General features: G+C 61.3%; 2 protein-coding genes across 2 annotated transcripts; both read left to right on the top strand.

The window, feature by feature from the left end:
• The first annotated feature begins 10 nt into the window (after positions 1-10).
• On the top strand, positions 11-14,596 carry SOX10 (SRY-box transcription factor 10). The gene is made up of 4 exons (XM_040637509.1): positions 11-161; positions 5,004-5,506; positions 10,346-10,614; positions 12,936-14,596. Exons 2-4 carry the CDS (start codon positions 5,082-5,084, stop codon positions 13,637-13,639), a joined length of 1,398 nt encoding a protein of 465 aa, XP_040493443.1. The 5' UTR covers positions 11-161; positions 5,004-5,081; the 3' UTR covers positions 13,640-14,596.
• On the top strand, positions 723-1,145 carry LOC121104368 (transcription factor SOX-10-like). The gene has a single exon (XM_040637084.1). It carries the CDS (start codon positions 723-725, stop codon positions 1,143-1,145), a length of 423 nt encoding a protein of 140 aa, XP_040493018.1.

Genomic DNA, 14,596 nt, shown 5'->3' with positions numbered 1-14,596 from the left:
CTCCGTCCTGACGAGGCCGTGGCCTGAGGCTCAGGGCCCCCCAGCCCCTCCCTCCCAGCCCACCAGCGTCACCCCCCAGCCCCGAGCTGGACCGCACACCTTGGGACACGGTTTTCCACTTCCTAAGGACGAGCCCCAGACTGGAGGAGAGGTCCGAGGAGGTGAGTGCGCAGTCCGCTCCTCTGCTCCTGCCTTCCTGGGCCCGGGCCTGGGACCCTGCGGTGGGGCATGGGTGGAGTGAGACTGACCCCGCATCTGCCCCCCACCCAACTCCTCTGGGCTCCATCGGGGGAGCAGGCAGAAGGGAAGACGGAAAGGTGAGAGAAAAGGTGGGAAATTCCAGGAGCCAGGATTAGAGCAGAATAAAGAGTCCGTTTTTCTTCCTTTCCATCAACAAACCTCCACCCAAAAAGAGGTTTAAAAAAACCCAAACCCACCCACACCAAGAGACGGTTGGGACCAGGTGGTGGGAAGACGCGGAGGCGGGCGCTAGGAGGCCGAGCCGGGTCTGGCATGTGCGCGGGCCCCAGGGGCTCTAGTGAGTTTAGGGGGAGCCGAGCGGGCGCCACCTCGGGGCTGTGCCCGCGTCGCGTCTCGGGCTGCCGTCGGGGCTGTGCGCACGGCCGCTCCATCGCGCCCTCCTTCCCGTCCAGGTGGGCGTTGGACTCTTCGCAAGAACCCCGGCGGCGGGCCCCGGGGAGGCGGCGGCGGCCGGGGGCGACATGGCGGAGGAGCAGGACCTGTCCGAGGTGGAGCTGAGCCCCGTGGGCTCCGAGGAGCCGCGCTGCCTGTCCCCGGGGAGCGCGCCCTCGCTGGGGCCCGACGGCGGCGGCGGATCGGGCCTGCGAGCCAGCCCGGGGCCCGGCGAGCTGGGCAAGGTCAAGAAGGAGCAGCAGGACGGCGAAGCGGACGATGACAAGTTCCCCGTTTGCATCCGCGAGGCCGTCAGCCAGGTGCTGAGCGGCTACGACTGGACGCTGGTGCCCATGCCCGTGCGCGTCAACGGCGCCAGCAGAAGCAAACCGCACGTCAAGCGGCCCATGAACGCTTCATGGTGTGGGCGCAGGCGCGCGCAGGAAGCTGGCCGACCAGTACCGCACCTGCACAACGCGAGCTCAGCAAGACGCGGCAAGCTCTGGAGGTGAGCGCCCCATCCGCCTCCGGGAGCTCCCGCGGGCCCCTAGCTGCAGGTGGATTCAGGCTGACTGCCGGGCCTTCTCGGGGCAGCCACCGTTTTGACGGGACTGGAAGCCGGAGTGTGGGCACTGGGCCCGCCCTTCCCACAGTACCCCTTGAGGTTGCGCTGGCTTAGCACGCCAGCGGCCTGGCAAGGCTCCCCACCCGGGGCAGCGGGCCGGAGGGCGCCCTCGTGGTTGGAATTCTGTCGGTAAGGGGCGAAGGGCCCGAGCTTCTTCCTGGGTGGGGGTGAGGGGAGTGAAGGCGAGAGAGGGGAGGATCCCGAGGGCCCCACCGCAGGCCTTCACTAACGGCTTTCCGCAGGCACAGCACACTCGAGGGTGCCACTGCCACCGGCCCCAATGGTCAGAAGGATGCCGAGAAATGCTGGGAAAAACTGAAGGCAGGCTGGACAGGCAGGAAACTAAGGCAGCCAGATGGAGAACTGGGGGCAGTTCAAGGAAAATAAGGAATTCAGAGAGGAGTCTTTGAAAGAGTGAGGGATGGAGAGCCGCCAAGGGCAAATCTGTCACTGCAGGATCCTGTCCTTTCCCAGCTACCTTCGCGTGCCTTCCTTATCCTCCCTTCCTCCCGGGGGTGGGGGACTCTTCTCTTAACCTCTAGGGAAGGAGACACACAGAAAGAAGTCTCCCCTCCCACCCTGTCCCAGAGTTGCCAGGCCTGCCTCTCTCTCCCTCCCTCCCCCAGTCGGCGCCATCTTCTCTTCCAGGGCCCCACCCAGCCTTGAGTAGCCTCCTACCCCTCCAGCCCCAGAGCTGGAGCTGAGCCCTAGCCAGGAGAACCTTGGCCCCTCTTCCTACCCAGGGTGCCTCAGAGTCCTTGGTTCCCTGGGTCCAGCCCAAACCTCTGGGGACAAACATGCCCCAAGGAAAAAGTCTGCCCACCCCTCACCTCAGGTCTGGGGCTCAGCCTGGCTCCTTGGGATGTGTTGAGCGGGCAACAACCTCCCACCTCAGGTGCCCTGGGCAGCTCAGAAAGACCAGGGGCTCCAGGAGACGCAAGCCTGTAGAGGCCACCTGATTCCCCACTAGACTGCCCAAGAGACAAGCCCAGAAAGGCAAAGGGACCTCAAAGGACCGTCATGGCTACTGGTACAGAGCAGGGTCAGAACCCAGGTCTCCTGACTCTTGTAGTAGTGGTCTTCCCCACTCTCCTTGGTGACAGTGGCAGTCACCCTTCCCTTCGTTCTAAAGCGTGGTCAGGAGGTGGGGGAGGGCAGAGAGAGCGGGAGTGAAGCGCACCTGAGTTTCAGAAAGTCGGGGGCGTCTCAGAGGAGCCTGCCTCCCTCCTGCTGCTGCCCTCCTTGTGGGCCCCAGTATAATGGAGTGGGCCCAGAAGGCCAGGTTTAGGTAGTAGAAGAATCAAGAAGGCCCCCAAGAGACCAAGAGGGATTCACATCCGGCCCCATGGCCCCATGTGTTTGCTGGTGGCCTGGTACCCCTTCATCTCCAGTCTCAGCGCTCAGCACTCTGCTCGCCCTGGGCACGAAGAGCAAATGTGAGACAGACAACCAGGAGGGAGACAGACAGGCAGATGGAGCAGACCCTGGGGGTCAGGAACAGACCATAGCACCAGCCCAGTGACAGCATCAAAGAAAGGATGGACCCCACTTCTCCCTCAACCCATTGTGAAGGATTTAAGACCAGACCCTCCATTGTCCCTGTCCCTGGTCCCCCAGCCCAGAGCCCGGGCTTGGGCTCCCTCAGGAGGACTAGTCTCTGGCATTACTGATTGGCCCCAAGGGCCAATCTGTGTGGCCATCAGGAAGTGGGCACTGCTTGTTCAGGACCCAGGCCCAGGGGTAGGAGGGTGGCAGGACAATGACAAGGATCAAAGGCTATGCCCACAGGTGGATCCTGGGTGGGGGCCCCTCCTGAAATCCCTCCCAGGTTCACGAATCCCGAGCTGCCGGGAAGGGGATGGGCCAGACAGCAGAACTGGAAAACAGGGCCCTAAACCCAAAAGAGAAAGACATGCAGACAGACTGCTTAGGTGCTGGAAGTAGGTTGGGGTCGGACACATCAGCATCCAGGTCCTGGCTCCTAAGTGGCTGTGTGAGCTCCGGCAGTCAGGCCAACCTTCAGGGCCCGCCTGGGAAAGGACTGTTCGATGCTGATCACATGCTGACGGTTGTACACTGGTTGACTTGCCTGGAGAGAGTAATTAACCCCAGAGACTAGAAAGGGGTCGGGCCGGGCCTCTCCTGACCCCCAAGTCCACGAGCCCCTTCCTGACAGGAAGAGCAGATGGAGCAGCAGCCGGTGCCCCCACCTTGGGGGATTCCCAGGTTTGCGGGAGAACCAGCCTACCCTCTCCCGGCCCCTATTCCAACCTTGGAGACCTAGAGGACAGAGGCTAGAGTAGTGTGCAAATGAGGATCAGGTTTACAGTTAGAGCTGTGGGTGCGTGGGGGCCTGGTGGGCAATGCTGAGGCGAGGCTGGTGCTGGGGTCAAGATTAGATCTGAGATGGTTTTACTTGGTGGGGGCAGGATGGGTCTGGGGTTAGGAGAGAATGAACAGAGCTGAGGTTGGAGTCAGGTGGGGTCAGGACTTGGAGGCTCGTTAGCCAGCTGTAGCCGCTGAAGGACCGTGGAGGGACCGGGCTGGGGTGGGGGCTGAGGGTAGGGGTTGGGGGCTGGATTCTGTCAAGGTGGGGACTGCTGGGAACTAGCATGGGAGGCAACAGTGTGCTGTGTCGGGTCTTCCCTCTCTTCTGGCCTGCGCCCCCACTCCATACCCCCTACTGTTTTCTTGCTTGGATTCACACCCAGTTGCCAGCTGGACAGAGGGCACAAGGAAGGTTTGGGTAGAAGAGGAAGCTCAGGGTCCCTAGCCACTCCAGAGCCTCTGTGCTGAGTCCCTTAGGCTTCAGGCTGAGCCTGCTCCGCACCCTCTAGGGCAGCTCTCCCCGCCACCAACACACACACACACACACACACACACACACACACACACACACACACACACACACATATCCCTCCAGGCCTGCCCTGCCCACTCTGCCAGCCCAGACTCCCTGAGGCCTGGCTGGGGGAGGAGGGGCCTGCAGCCTGGGGGAGGAGGCGGCAGCCCACTCCCTCACCCCAAGGAGGTGCTGGTCTGGGGTCTTCATCCCATCACTCAGCTAGAGGGACCCTTGGAGAAAGCGACATTAGGGCTGGGTTCTGGCAGCCTGGGGGAGGAGGCCGCCGGGAGGCTAAGCTGCACAGGAATGCTGCTGCCGGCTAGGAGGTGCCTGGTATGACCACCCCCTCCCACCCTGGGGAGGAGGGCTAGGCCTTCCGACTGGGGAAGAGGGCAGCCACTGGGGAGGGTGGGCAGCTGGAGAGAAGAGGCCCTTTGGGCAGGACAGAGTCACACCCACAGAGTCCCTCACGTCTAGGATTCTATGAGTTTGTTCCCCGCATCTGCCCCCCACCCAACTCCTCTGGGCTCCATCGGGGGAGCAGGCAGAAGGGAAGACGGAAAGGTGAGAGAAAAGGTGGGAAATTCCAGGAGCCAGGATTAGAGCAGAATAAAGAGTCCGTTTTTCTTCCTTTCCATCAACAAACCTCCACCCAAAAAGAGGTTTAAAAAAACCCAAACCCACCCACACCAAGAGACGGTTGGGACCAGGTGGTGGGAAGACGCGGAGGCGGGCGCTAGGAGGCCGAGCCGGGTCTGGCATGTGCGCGGGCCCCAGGGGCTCTAGTGAGTTTAGGGGGAGCCGAGCGGGCGCCACCTCGGGGCTGTGCCCGCGTCGCGTCTCGGGCTGCCGTCGGGGCTGTGCGCACGGCCGCTCCATCGCGCCCTCCTTCCCGTCCAGGTGGGCGTTGGACTCTTCGCAAGGACCCCGGCGGCGGGCCCCGGGGAGGCGGCCGAGGCGGCGGCGGCCGGGGGCGACATGGCGGAGGAGCAGGACCTGTCCGAGGTGGAGCTGAGCCCCGTGGGCTCCGAGGAGCCGCGCTGCCTGTCCCCGGGGAGCGCGCCCTCGCTGGGGCCCGACGGCGGCGGCGGATCGGGCCTGCGAGCCAGCCCGGGGCCCGGCGAGCTGGGCAAGGTCAAGAAGGAGCAGCAGGACGGCGAAGCGGACGATGACAAGTTCCCCGTTTGCATCCGCGAGGCCGTCAGCCAGGTGCTGAGCGGCTACGACTGGACGCTGGTGCCCATGCCCGTGCGCGTCAACGGCGCCAGCAAGAGCAAACCGCACGTCAAGCGGCCCATGAACGCCTTCATGGTGTGGGCGCAGGCGGCGCGCAGGAAGCTGGCCGACCAGTACCCGCACCTGCACAACGCGGAGCTCAGCAAGACGCTGGGCAAGCTCTGGAGGTGAGCGCCCCAGACTCGCCTCCGGGGAGCTCCCGCGGGCCCCCTAGCTGCAGGTGGATTCAGGCTAGACTGCCCGGGCCCTTCTCGCGGGGGCAGCCACCGTTTTGACGGGACTGGAAGCCCAGGTGTGGGCACTGGGCCCGCCCTTCCCCCACGAGTACCCCCTTGAGGTTGCGCTGGCTTAGCACGCCAGCGGCCTAGGCAAGGCTCCCCACCCGGGGCAGCGGGCCGGAGGGCGCCCCCTCGTGGTTGGAATTCTGTCGGTAGCAGGCGAAGGGCCCGAGCTTCTTCCTGGGGTGGGGGTGAGGGGAGTGAAGGCGAGAGAGAGGGGAGGATCCCGAGGGCCCCACACCGCAGGCCTTCACTAACGGCTTTCCCGCAGGCACAGCACACTCGAGGGTGCCACTGCCACCGGCCCCAATGGTCAGAAGGATGCCCGAGAAATGCTTGGGAAAAAACTGAAGACTGAGCTGGACAGGCAGGGAAACTAAGGCAGCCAGATGGAGAACTGGGGGGCAGTTCAAGGAAAATAAGGAATTCAGAGAGGAGTCTTTGAAAGAGTGAGGGATGGAGAGCCGCCAAGGGCAAATCTGTCACTGCAGGATCCTGTCCTTTCCCAGCTACCTTCATCGTGCCTTCCTTATCCTCCCTTCCTCCCGGGGGGTGGGGGGACTCTTCTCTTTAACCTCTAGGGAAGGAGACACACAGAAAGAAGTCTCCCCTCCCACCCTGTCCCAGAGTTGCCAGGCCTGCCTCTCTCTCCCTCCCTCCCCCAGTCCGGCGCCATCTTCTCTTCCAGGGCCCCACCCAGCCTTGAGTAGCCTCCTACCCCTCCAGCCCCAGAGCTGGAGCTGAGAGCCCTAGCCAGGAGGAAACCTTGGCCCCTCTTCCTACCCAGGGTGCCTCAGAGTCCTTGGTTCCCTGGGTCCAGCCCAAACCTCTGGGGACAAACATGCCCTCCAAGGAAAAAGTCTGCCACCCCTCACCTCAGGTCTGGGGCTCAGCCTGGCTCCTTGGGATGTGTTGAGCGGGCAACAACCTCCCACCTCAGGTGCCCTGGGCAGCTCAGAAAAAGACCAGGGGCTCCAGGAGACGCAAGCCTGTAGAGGCCACCTGATTCCCCACTAGACTGCCCAAGAGACAAGCCCAGAAAGGCAAAGGGACCTCAAAGGCCGCGTCATAGCTGGTAGCAGAGCAGGGTCAGAACCCAGGTCTCCTGACTCTTCGTGTAGTGGTCTTCCCCCACACTCTCCTTGGTGACAGTGGCGAGTCACCCCTTCCCTTCGTTCTAAAGCGTGGTCAGGAGGTGGGGGGGAGGGCAGAGGGGGGAGAGCGGGAGTGAAGCGCACCTGAGTTTCAGAAAGTCGGGGCGTCTCAGAGGAGCCTGCCTCCCTCCTGCTGCTGCCCTCCCCTTGTGGGCCCCAGTATAATGGAGATTGGGCCCAGAAGGCCAAAGGTTTAGGGTAGTAGAAGAATCAAGAAGGCCCCCCAAGAGACCAAGAGGGATTCACATCCGGCCCCATGGCCCCATGTGTTTGCTGGTGGCCTGGTACCCCTTCATCTCCCAGTCTCAGCGCTCAGCACTCTGCTCGCCCTGGGCACGAAGAGCAAATGTGAGACAGACAACCAGGAGGGAGACAGACAGGCAGATGGAGCAGACCCTGGGGGTCAGGAACAGACCATAGCACCAGCCCAGTGACAGCATCAAAGAAAGGATGGACCCCACTTCTCCCTCAACCCATTGTGAAGGATTTAAGACCAGACCCTCCATTGTCCCTGTCCCTGGTCCCCCAGCCCAGAGCCCGGGGCTTGGGCTCCCTCGGGAGGACTAGTCTCTGGCCATTACTGATTGGCCCCAAGGGCCAATCTAGTGTAGGCCATCAGGAAGGTGGGCACTGCTTGTTCAGGACCCAGGCCCAGGGGTAGGAGGGTGGCAGGACAATGACAAGGATCAAAGGCTATGCCCACAGGTGGATCCTGGGTGGGGGCCCCTCCTGAAATCCCTCCCAGGTTCACGAATCCCAGGCTGCCGGGAAGGGGGATGGGCCAGACAGGCAGAACTGGAAAACAGGGCCCTAAACCCAAAAAGAGAAAGACATGCAGACAGACTGCTTAGGGTGCTGGAAGTAGGTTGGGGTCGGACACATCAGCATCCAGGTCCTGGCTCCTAAGTGGCTGTGTGAGCTCCGGCAGTCAGGCCAACCTTCAGGGCCCGCCTGGGAAAGGACTGTTCGATGCTGATCACATGCTGACGGTTGTACACTGGTTGACTTGCCTGGAGAGAGTAATTAACCCCAGAGACTAGAAAGGGGGTCACAGGCCGGAGCCTCTCCTGACCCCCAAGTCCACAGGCCCCTTCCCTGACAGGAAGAGCAGATGGAGCAGCAGCCGGTGCCCCACCTTGGGGGGATTCCCAGTTTGCGGGGAGAACCAGCCTACCCTCTCCCGGCCCCTATTCCAACCTTGGAGACCTAGAGGACAGAGGCTAGGTAGTGTGCAAATGAGGATCAGGTTTACAGTTAGAGCTGTGGGTGACGTGGGGGCCTGGTGGGCAATGCTGAGCGAGGCTGGTGCTGGGGTCAAGATTAGATCTGAGATGGTTTACTTGGTGGGGGCAGGATGGGTCTGGGGTTAGGAGAGAATGAACAGAGCTGAGGTTGGAGTCAGGTGGGGGTCAGGACTTGGAGGCTCGTTAGCCAGCTGTAGCCGCTGAAGGACCGTGGAGGGACCGGGCTGGGGTGGGGGCTGAGGGTAGGGGGGTTGGGGGGCTGGATTCTGTCAAGGTTAGGGTACTGCTGGGAACTAGCATGGGAGGCAACAGTGTGTGCTGTGTCGGAATCTTCCCTCTCTTCTGGCCTGCGCCCCCACTCCATGCCCCCTACTGTTTTCTTGCTTGGATTCACACCCAGTTGCCAGCTGGACAGAGGGCACAAGGAAGGTTTGGGGTAGAAGAGGAAGCTCAGGGTCCCTAGCCACTCCAGAGCCTCTGTGCTGAGTCCCTTGGCTTCAGGCTGAGCCTGCTCCGCACCCTCTAGGGCAGCTCTCCCCGCCACCAACACACACACACACACACACACACACACACACACACACACACACACACACACACACACACACACATATCCCTCCAGGCCTGCCCTGCCCACTCTGCCAGCCCAGACTCCCTGAGGCCTGGCTGGGGAGGAGGAGGGGGGCCTGCACAGCTGGGGGAGGAAGGCGGCAGCCCACTCCCTCACCCCAAGGAGGTGCTGGTCTGGGGTCTTCATCCCATCACTCAGCTAGAGGGACCCTTGGAGAAAGCGACATTAGGGCTGGGTTCTGGCAGCCTGGGGGGAGGAGGCCGCCGGGGGAGGCTAAGCTGCACAGGAATGCTGCTGCCGGCTAGGAGGTGCCTGGTATGACCACCCCCTCCCACCCTGGGGAGGAGGGCTAGGCCTTCCCCTGACTGGGGGAAGAGGGCAGCCACTGGGGAGGGGGTGGGCAGCTGGAGAGAGAGGCCCTTTGGGCAGGACAGAGTCACACCCACAGAGTCCCTCACGTCTAGGATTCTATGAGTTTGTTCTTTCCCCTGAGCCCCTTCTGAAAGGTACCCTATGCTGCCCTCCTCGCCCTGGGGCAGCCAAGCCTTAAACATCACCCCCTGCACCATCTTCCAGCCCTGCCTGAGGCTGGAGTTGGGTGGGCAGGGGCACTGCCTTCAGGGCTTTCCTCCATGGCTGGTCTCAGGCTGAGGACAGGGTCTATCTGCCTCTGTCCCAGGGTCTGGGAAGAATGTCTAGCTTCCTCTACCCTCTGGCACCCCTGGACAAGGAGATATGATGTCCCCCGGGGATGCCGTGACCCCACATAGTGAAGGGGACTTACATCCTGCCCCTTCGGCCACACCACAGTGGAATTCACAAAGTGAGCATTCTGGAGTTGAGAGGGCCCAGCCCAGGTCCTCCTGTCTGAGCCCCCCAGCCCTGTTAGAACAGCACCTGTTTCTCAAGATGCCCGCCATCCATCCCCAGGTCTCCTTCACACCCAGGACCCTGGCCAATCCCACACCAGTGAAGTAAGCATTATCATTCTCATTTGATAAGCAAAGAAACTAAGGCTCATAGAAGCGATTTGCCCAATTTGCCCGTAGTCACACAGCTAGCCTGTAGCAGAGACTGGACTCTTCCCCCTCACTATGCTGTTTCTCCATTTGCATACCTCCAGCCCCAGGGAGCTCACCCCCTAAGGAGGCAGGCAGCTCTACCTGCAGACAGTTTTGATGATGAAAAAGTTTTTTCTTTCCTTGAACTGAAGCTCTGTGTCCCTCAAAAGCGCTATTCCTGGGGTGCCTGGGTGGCTCAGTCGGTTGAGCGTCTGACCCTTGGTTTTGTCTCAGGTTGTGAGCTTCTCCTGGCTCCTGGGGTTGAGCCCCACCTTGGGCTCCTCAAGCAGAGTCTGCTTGTCCCTCCCCATCCCCCTCTGACACCCCCCCCCCGTTGTTTATGTGTGCATGCACACGTGTTCTCGTTCTCTCTCTCTCCTCTCCTCTCTCTCTCTCCGATAAATGAATAAATCTTTAAAAAGCGCTCTATTCCTACTTCTAACTCCATCCTCAGGGTTGCCAGGAGCAGCAGGCTGATTCCCCTCACACCCCAGCCCCTGAGAGTTTAGGGACAGAGATCACAGCCTTCTGAGCCTGTGGTTCTTTGGGCCTCACTTTCTCATTTGTAAATCAAAGAGCAAGCCCCCGCCCCGCCCCGCCTGCCCTCTGGGCTTGCCATCCCCCCCCCCCACCTCATCTGTCTGAGGGCACAGACTCACGCTGGCCCCTCTGCCGTCTCCCCCAACTGTACACCCCAGGCTGCTGAACGAGAGTGACAAGCGCCCCTTCATTGAGGAGGCTGAGCGGCTCCGGATGCAGCACAAGAAGGACCACCCGGACTACAAGTACCAGCCCCGGAGGCGGAAGAACGGGAAGGCGGCCCAGGGGGAGTCAGAGTGTCCCGGCGGTGAGGCTGAGCAGGGCGGTGCTGCGGCCATCCAGGCCCACTACAAGAGCGCCCACCTGGACCACCGGCACCCAGGAGAGGGCTCCCCCATGTCCGACGGGAACCCTGAGCACCCCTCAGGTGAGCGCTGGGCTGATGACGAGCTGCGGGTGGGGAGAGCCTGGGCACTGGGGAGAGGCAAGGGCTGGCTGCTGTGAGACTCAGCCCCACCACCGCGCTGGGCGCCAGGGAGGCTCGCCAGGCTACGCAGTTGCCCCAGCTGGGGTGCAGGGTCCTGGAGGGAGCTCAGTGGGAACTCGGGCGCCAGAAGAACTGGCTGGGCAACAGGCTCTGGCTGATGGAAGAGGGCGCAGCTGCTGAGTGAAGAGGCCAGTTAAGGAGGCCATGGAGGCCAAGGGGTGAGTTACAACAGGGAAAGCAGAGACAGGATGATTTTGAGAAATGGGAGATCAGATGGAGGAGAGATCATTGCCTCTTTCCCGCCTCCCAGTCTGATGGGGGAGCCACGGCATGTGATGTTGAGCAGGTGCCATGGAGGGGCCAGACACAGGGCATCCCGTTGCATTTTCATGATGAAAATAGCAGCTAACGTTAATTGAGTGCCTACTGTGTACCAGGCACCCTAATTGCCTTACGTGTATGAACTCACTCAATCACTCTGAACTGTGATGAGGCAGCCACACTGCCTGGGCTCACACGTCAGTGGTGTGGCAAGCAACTCCCGTGTCATGGATGAGAAAATGGACACAGCTGAGTCTGAGCCCAGGCAGCTGGACTCCGGGGCCTCTGCTGGCACCAGTGCTGCCTTGCTTATGTTCGTACAACGTACAGAATGCCATACGTGGGGTCAGGCACACGGGAAGTCTCCGTAAGCACAGCTCTGCCCTCAGGAGACACACCCAAGTCTTCCTTTGTGCCAGACCTGGGAGCAGGGGCACCAACAGAGAAGCTCCCCAGTCTCAGAGGTCCATAGTCTAGAGGGAGGAGCAGGAATGCAAACAAATGAATGAAGAAGAAACAAGTGTGCATGAAGCCTGTACCTGCCAGAAGGAGGCCATGTCTGAGCCACTTGGTATCACTTCTGTTTTACTGATAAGGAGACAGATTAGAGAACACGGGCATTTTCCCAGGATCACACAGTGAATGATAGAGCCAGGATTCAAACCCAGGCAGGTCTCTCAAAATCCAGAGCACTTGGCCAGTGCAGGACCTGGCATTGCCTCTGGTCTGATGGGGGAGACATGGGCCGGCCCTCAAGGAGCCCCCAGTCTCATAGACTATGGACATGTTCTCTCTCTGATGGGATCCCCAGTCTGGCCATCTCTCCCACACACTTATATACCTCACCTTCAGAAATGCAGGGACACACACACACACACACACACACAGAGCAGAAGACCCCAGACCACATACCAAACAGCCACCTCAGAATACAACTGTGGGCATGGGCTTTTTCTCAGCCTCCAAGGCCCAGCTCAGCTTCCCCTCCTCAGTGAGACCTTCCTCAAGTCCCCAGGGCAGGGTGGGTGGCTTCCTCCTCTGGTCTTCTGAGCCCTCTGCATAGCCTGTCACTCTGATGCTGCCCTCCAATCCTGTGTGAGTCTCTGGGTCCTCCCCAAGACTCTGGACTTGCAAAGATAGGGTTCGTGTTATTTACGTTTGTATGCCCTGCACCTGGCACCGTGCCCCCTAAGCATTTGCTGAATGAATATGTGAACAAGAAAATAGAGGAACAGGGGTGGAGCAAGTCAGTTACCTAAGTGTCCTCCTGATCAAGCAAGGAAAAGGAGCTGGAGGAAGGAGGGGCAGCAGAGCTGAGCATGTGGCTGGTGGGGTGGAGTCAGAGGGAAGGCTTCCTGGAGTGAGAGGCACTTGAGCTGGCTTTGGGAGGACGGATGGGGCTAGAGGGGACACGTGGCCGTTTGGGGGCCAAAGGTGGGGGGCGGGGGGAGAGGCACAGGCAAGCTAGCCAAAGCGAAGCAATCAATAGTGATGAGGACCGGCGAGGTCAGCCACAAGGAGAGCAGCTGGCAGAGGCAGAGACCGACGGGCCAGACTCATCAGGGTGGACAGCTAAGGGGCAGTGGGAGCAGGGAAGGAAGCCGACGGCAGCTGATATGAGGAAAAACTTCCCAACAGGGAACGTTTTTCAAAATGCAGCAAGCCGCTGCAGGAGGTGGGTGACAGAGGGAGTCCTGCTGGGGGAGGTGGGGGAGGCAGACGCACCCCTCAGAATGGGGAAGTTCAGAAACAACTGGAGACCAGCCCTAGACTGTTACAGAATTAAGTGCTAACTCCGGTGCCCAAACCCGGAAAGCTTACAAGGTCACGCAGTGATCCATCCTCAGCCTCCTGGAGGCATCTTTTCCGACGGCAAACCATCAGGATCCAGAAGCCTCTGACCTCGCTTCCCGCTTTCTTTCTGTCTCCCTTCCACCCAGGCCAGAGCCATGGCCCACCTACCCCTCCGACCACCCCAAAGACAGAGCTGCAGTCGGGCAAGGCAGACCCCAAGCGGGATGGGCGCTCCATGGGGGAGGGCGGGAAGCCTCACATCGACTTCGGCAACGTGGACATCGGTGAGATCAGCCATGAGGTAATGTCCAACATGGAGACCTTTGATGTGGCTGAGTTGGACCAGTACCTGCCACCCAATGGGCACCCGGGCCACGTGGGCAGCTACTCGGCAGCTGGCTATGGGCTGGGCAGCGCCCTGGCTGTGGCCAGTGGACACTCCGCCTGGATCTCCAAGCCACCAGGCGTGGCTCTGCCCACGGTCTCGCCACCCGGTGTGGATGCCAAAGCCCAGGTGAAGACGGAGACCGCGGGGCCCCAGGGCCCCCCACACTACACCGACCAGCCATCCACCTCGCAGATCGCCTACACCTCCCTCAGCCTGCCCCACTACGGATCCGCTTTTCCCTCCATCTCCCGCCCCCAGTTTGACTACTCTGACCATCAGCCCTCAGGACCCTATTATGGCCATTCGGGCCAGGCCTCTGGCCTCTATTCGGCCTTCTCCTACATGGGGCCCTCGCAGCGGCCCCTCTACACGGCCATCTCTGACCCCAGCCCCTCAGGGCCCCAGTCCCACAGCCCTACACACTGGGAGCAGCCAGTATATACGACGCTGTCCCGGCCTTAAAGGGGGCCCAGTCATCACCACCACCCTGCCCGGCCCGTCTGGGTAGCACGCCCCTTCCCCCAGCCCTCGCGCCCCGTTCCTCACCCATCTCAGGCCTGGTGGTGGCTGTGGAGGAGGCTGCAGAGGCTGACGGCTGAGGGAAGGCTTTCTGTCTGGCTCACTGCCTTTGATGACCCCACCCCGTCCTAACCAGGCTCCAGCCCAGGCGAAGGCCCGGGCTACTAGGCTGGGCAGAGGAGACGGAGGTTGATTGTCGCCCCTAGACTGAATGATGAGGGGCTGCACCTTCCCCCCAGGAATGACCCTCATCCCAGGACCTGAGAAAGACCCACTCACCCTCCTCTGGGAGTGGGGGAGGCATCCAGGGTCAGATGGGAATCGGAGGCCCTGCCACACCTGTGCCCATGTTCGCTCCCTCGTGGAGAATGAGGGGTCTGACATAACCCGTGCCACTTGGGCCACATGCCTAAGATCAAAGCCAGCCAGAGACCTGCATCAGTGCCTACAGTGGGCTACGTCTGCCACTCGGGGGCTGAGGACAGCTTTGAACAGCCAGAGGGAGGTCTCCTCATCCCCTCAGGGCCCCCTCCCCTTCTGGACACAGGGAGGAATTGGCACAGAGGCCTCTAGATCCAATTCTGTGCCAATCACCCCATTCTTTGTCTAATGGAGAGAGCGCGCCCCAGTCCTACTCCACCACAACCTCCCAGACCTTGAGGCACGTCCCGGAGGAGGACGCAGGGGCTCCAGGAAAGGATTCAGAGACAATTCACAGAGCCTTCCTCCCAGGCTCCCTGCCAACTCCCTCTCCCCTCACCAGGCTCTGCGGTCCCTGCCCTGTCAGCCCCAACTCCTCGGGCTTCCCAGAGCGGCAGAGCTGCTCAGGCCCCAGCCCTCAGCTCCAGGAGGAGACACAGGGCCTGGCACCCAGGTTGCTGGCAGCAGGCTGAAGACACT

This window comes from Ursus maritimus, unplaced genomic scaffold (assembly GCF_017311325.1).
Source record: "Ursus maritimus isolate PB19 unplaced genomic scaffold, ASM1731132v1 scaffold_21, whole genome shotgun sequence".
Taxonomy (NCBI): Eukaryota; Metazoa; Chordata; class Mammalia; order Carnivora; family Ursidae; genus Ursus; species Ursus maritimus.
The sequence above is the reverse complement of the archived record's forward strand: the minus strand, read 5'-3'. Positions and strand labels throughout refer to the sequence as shown.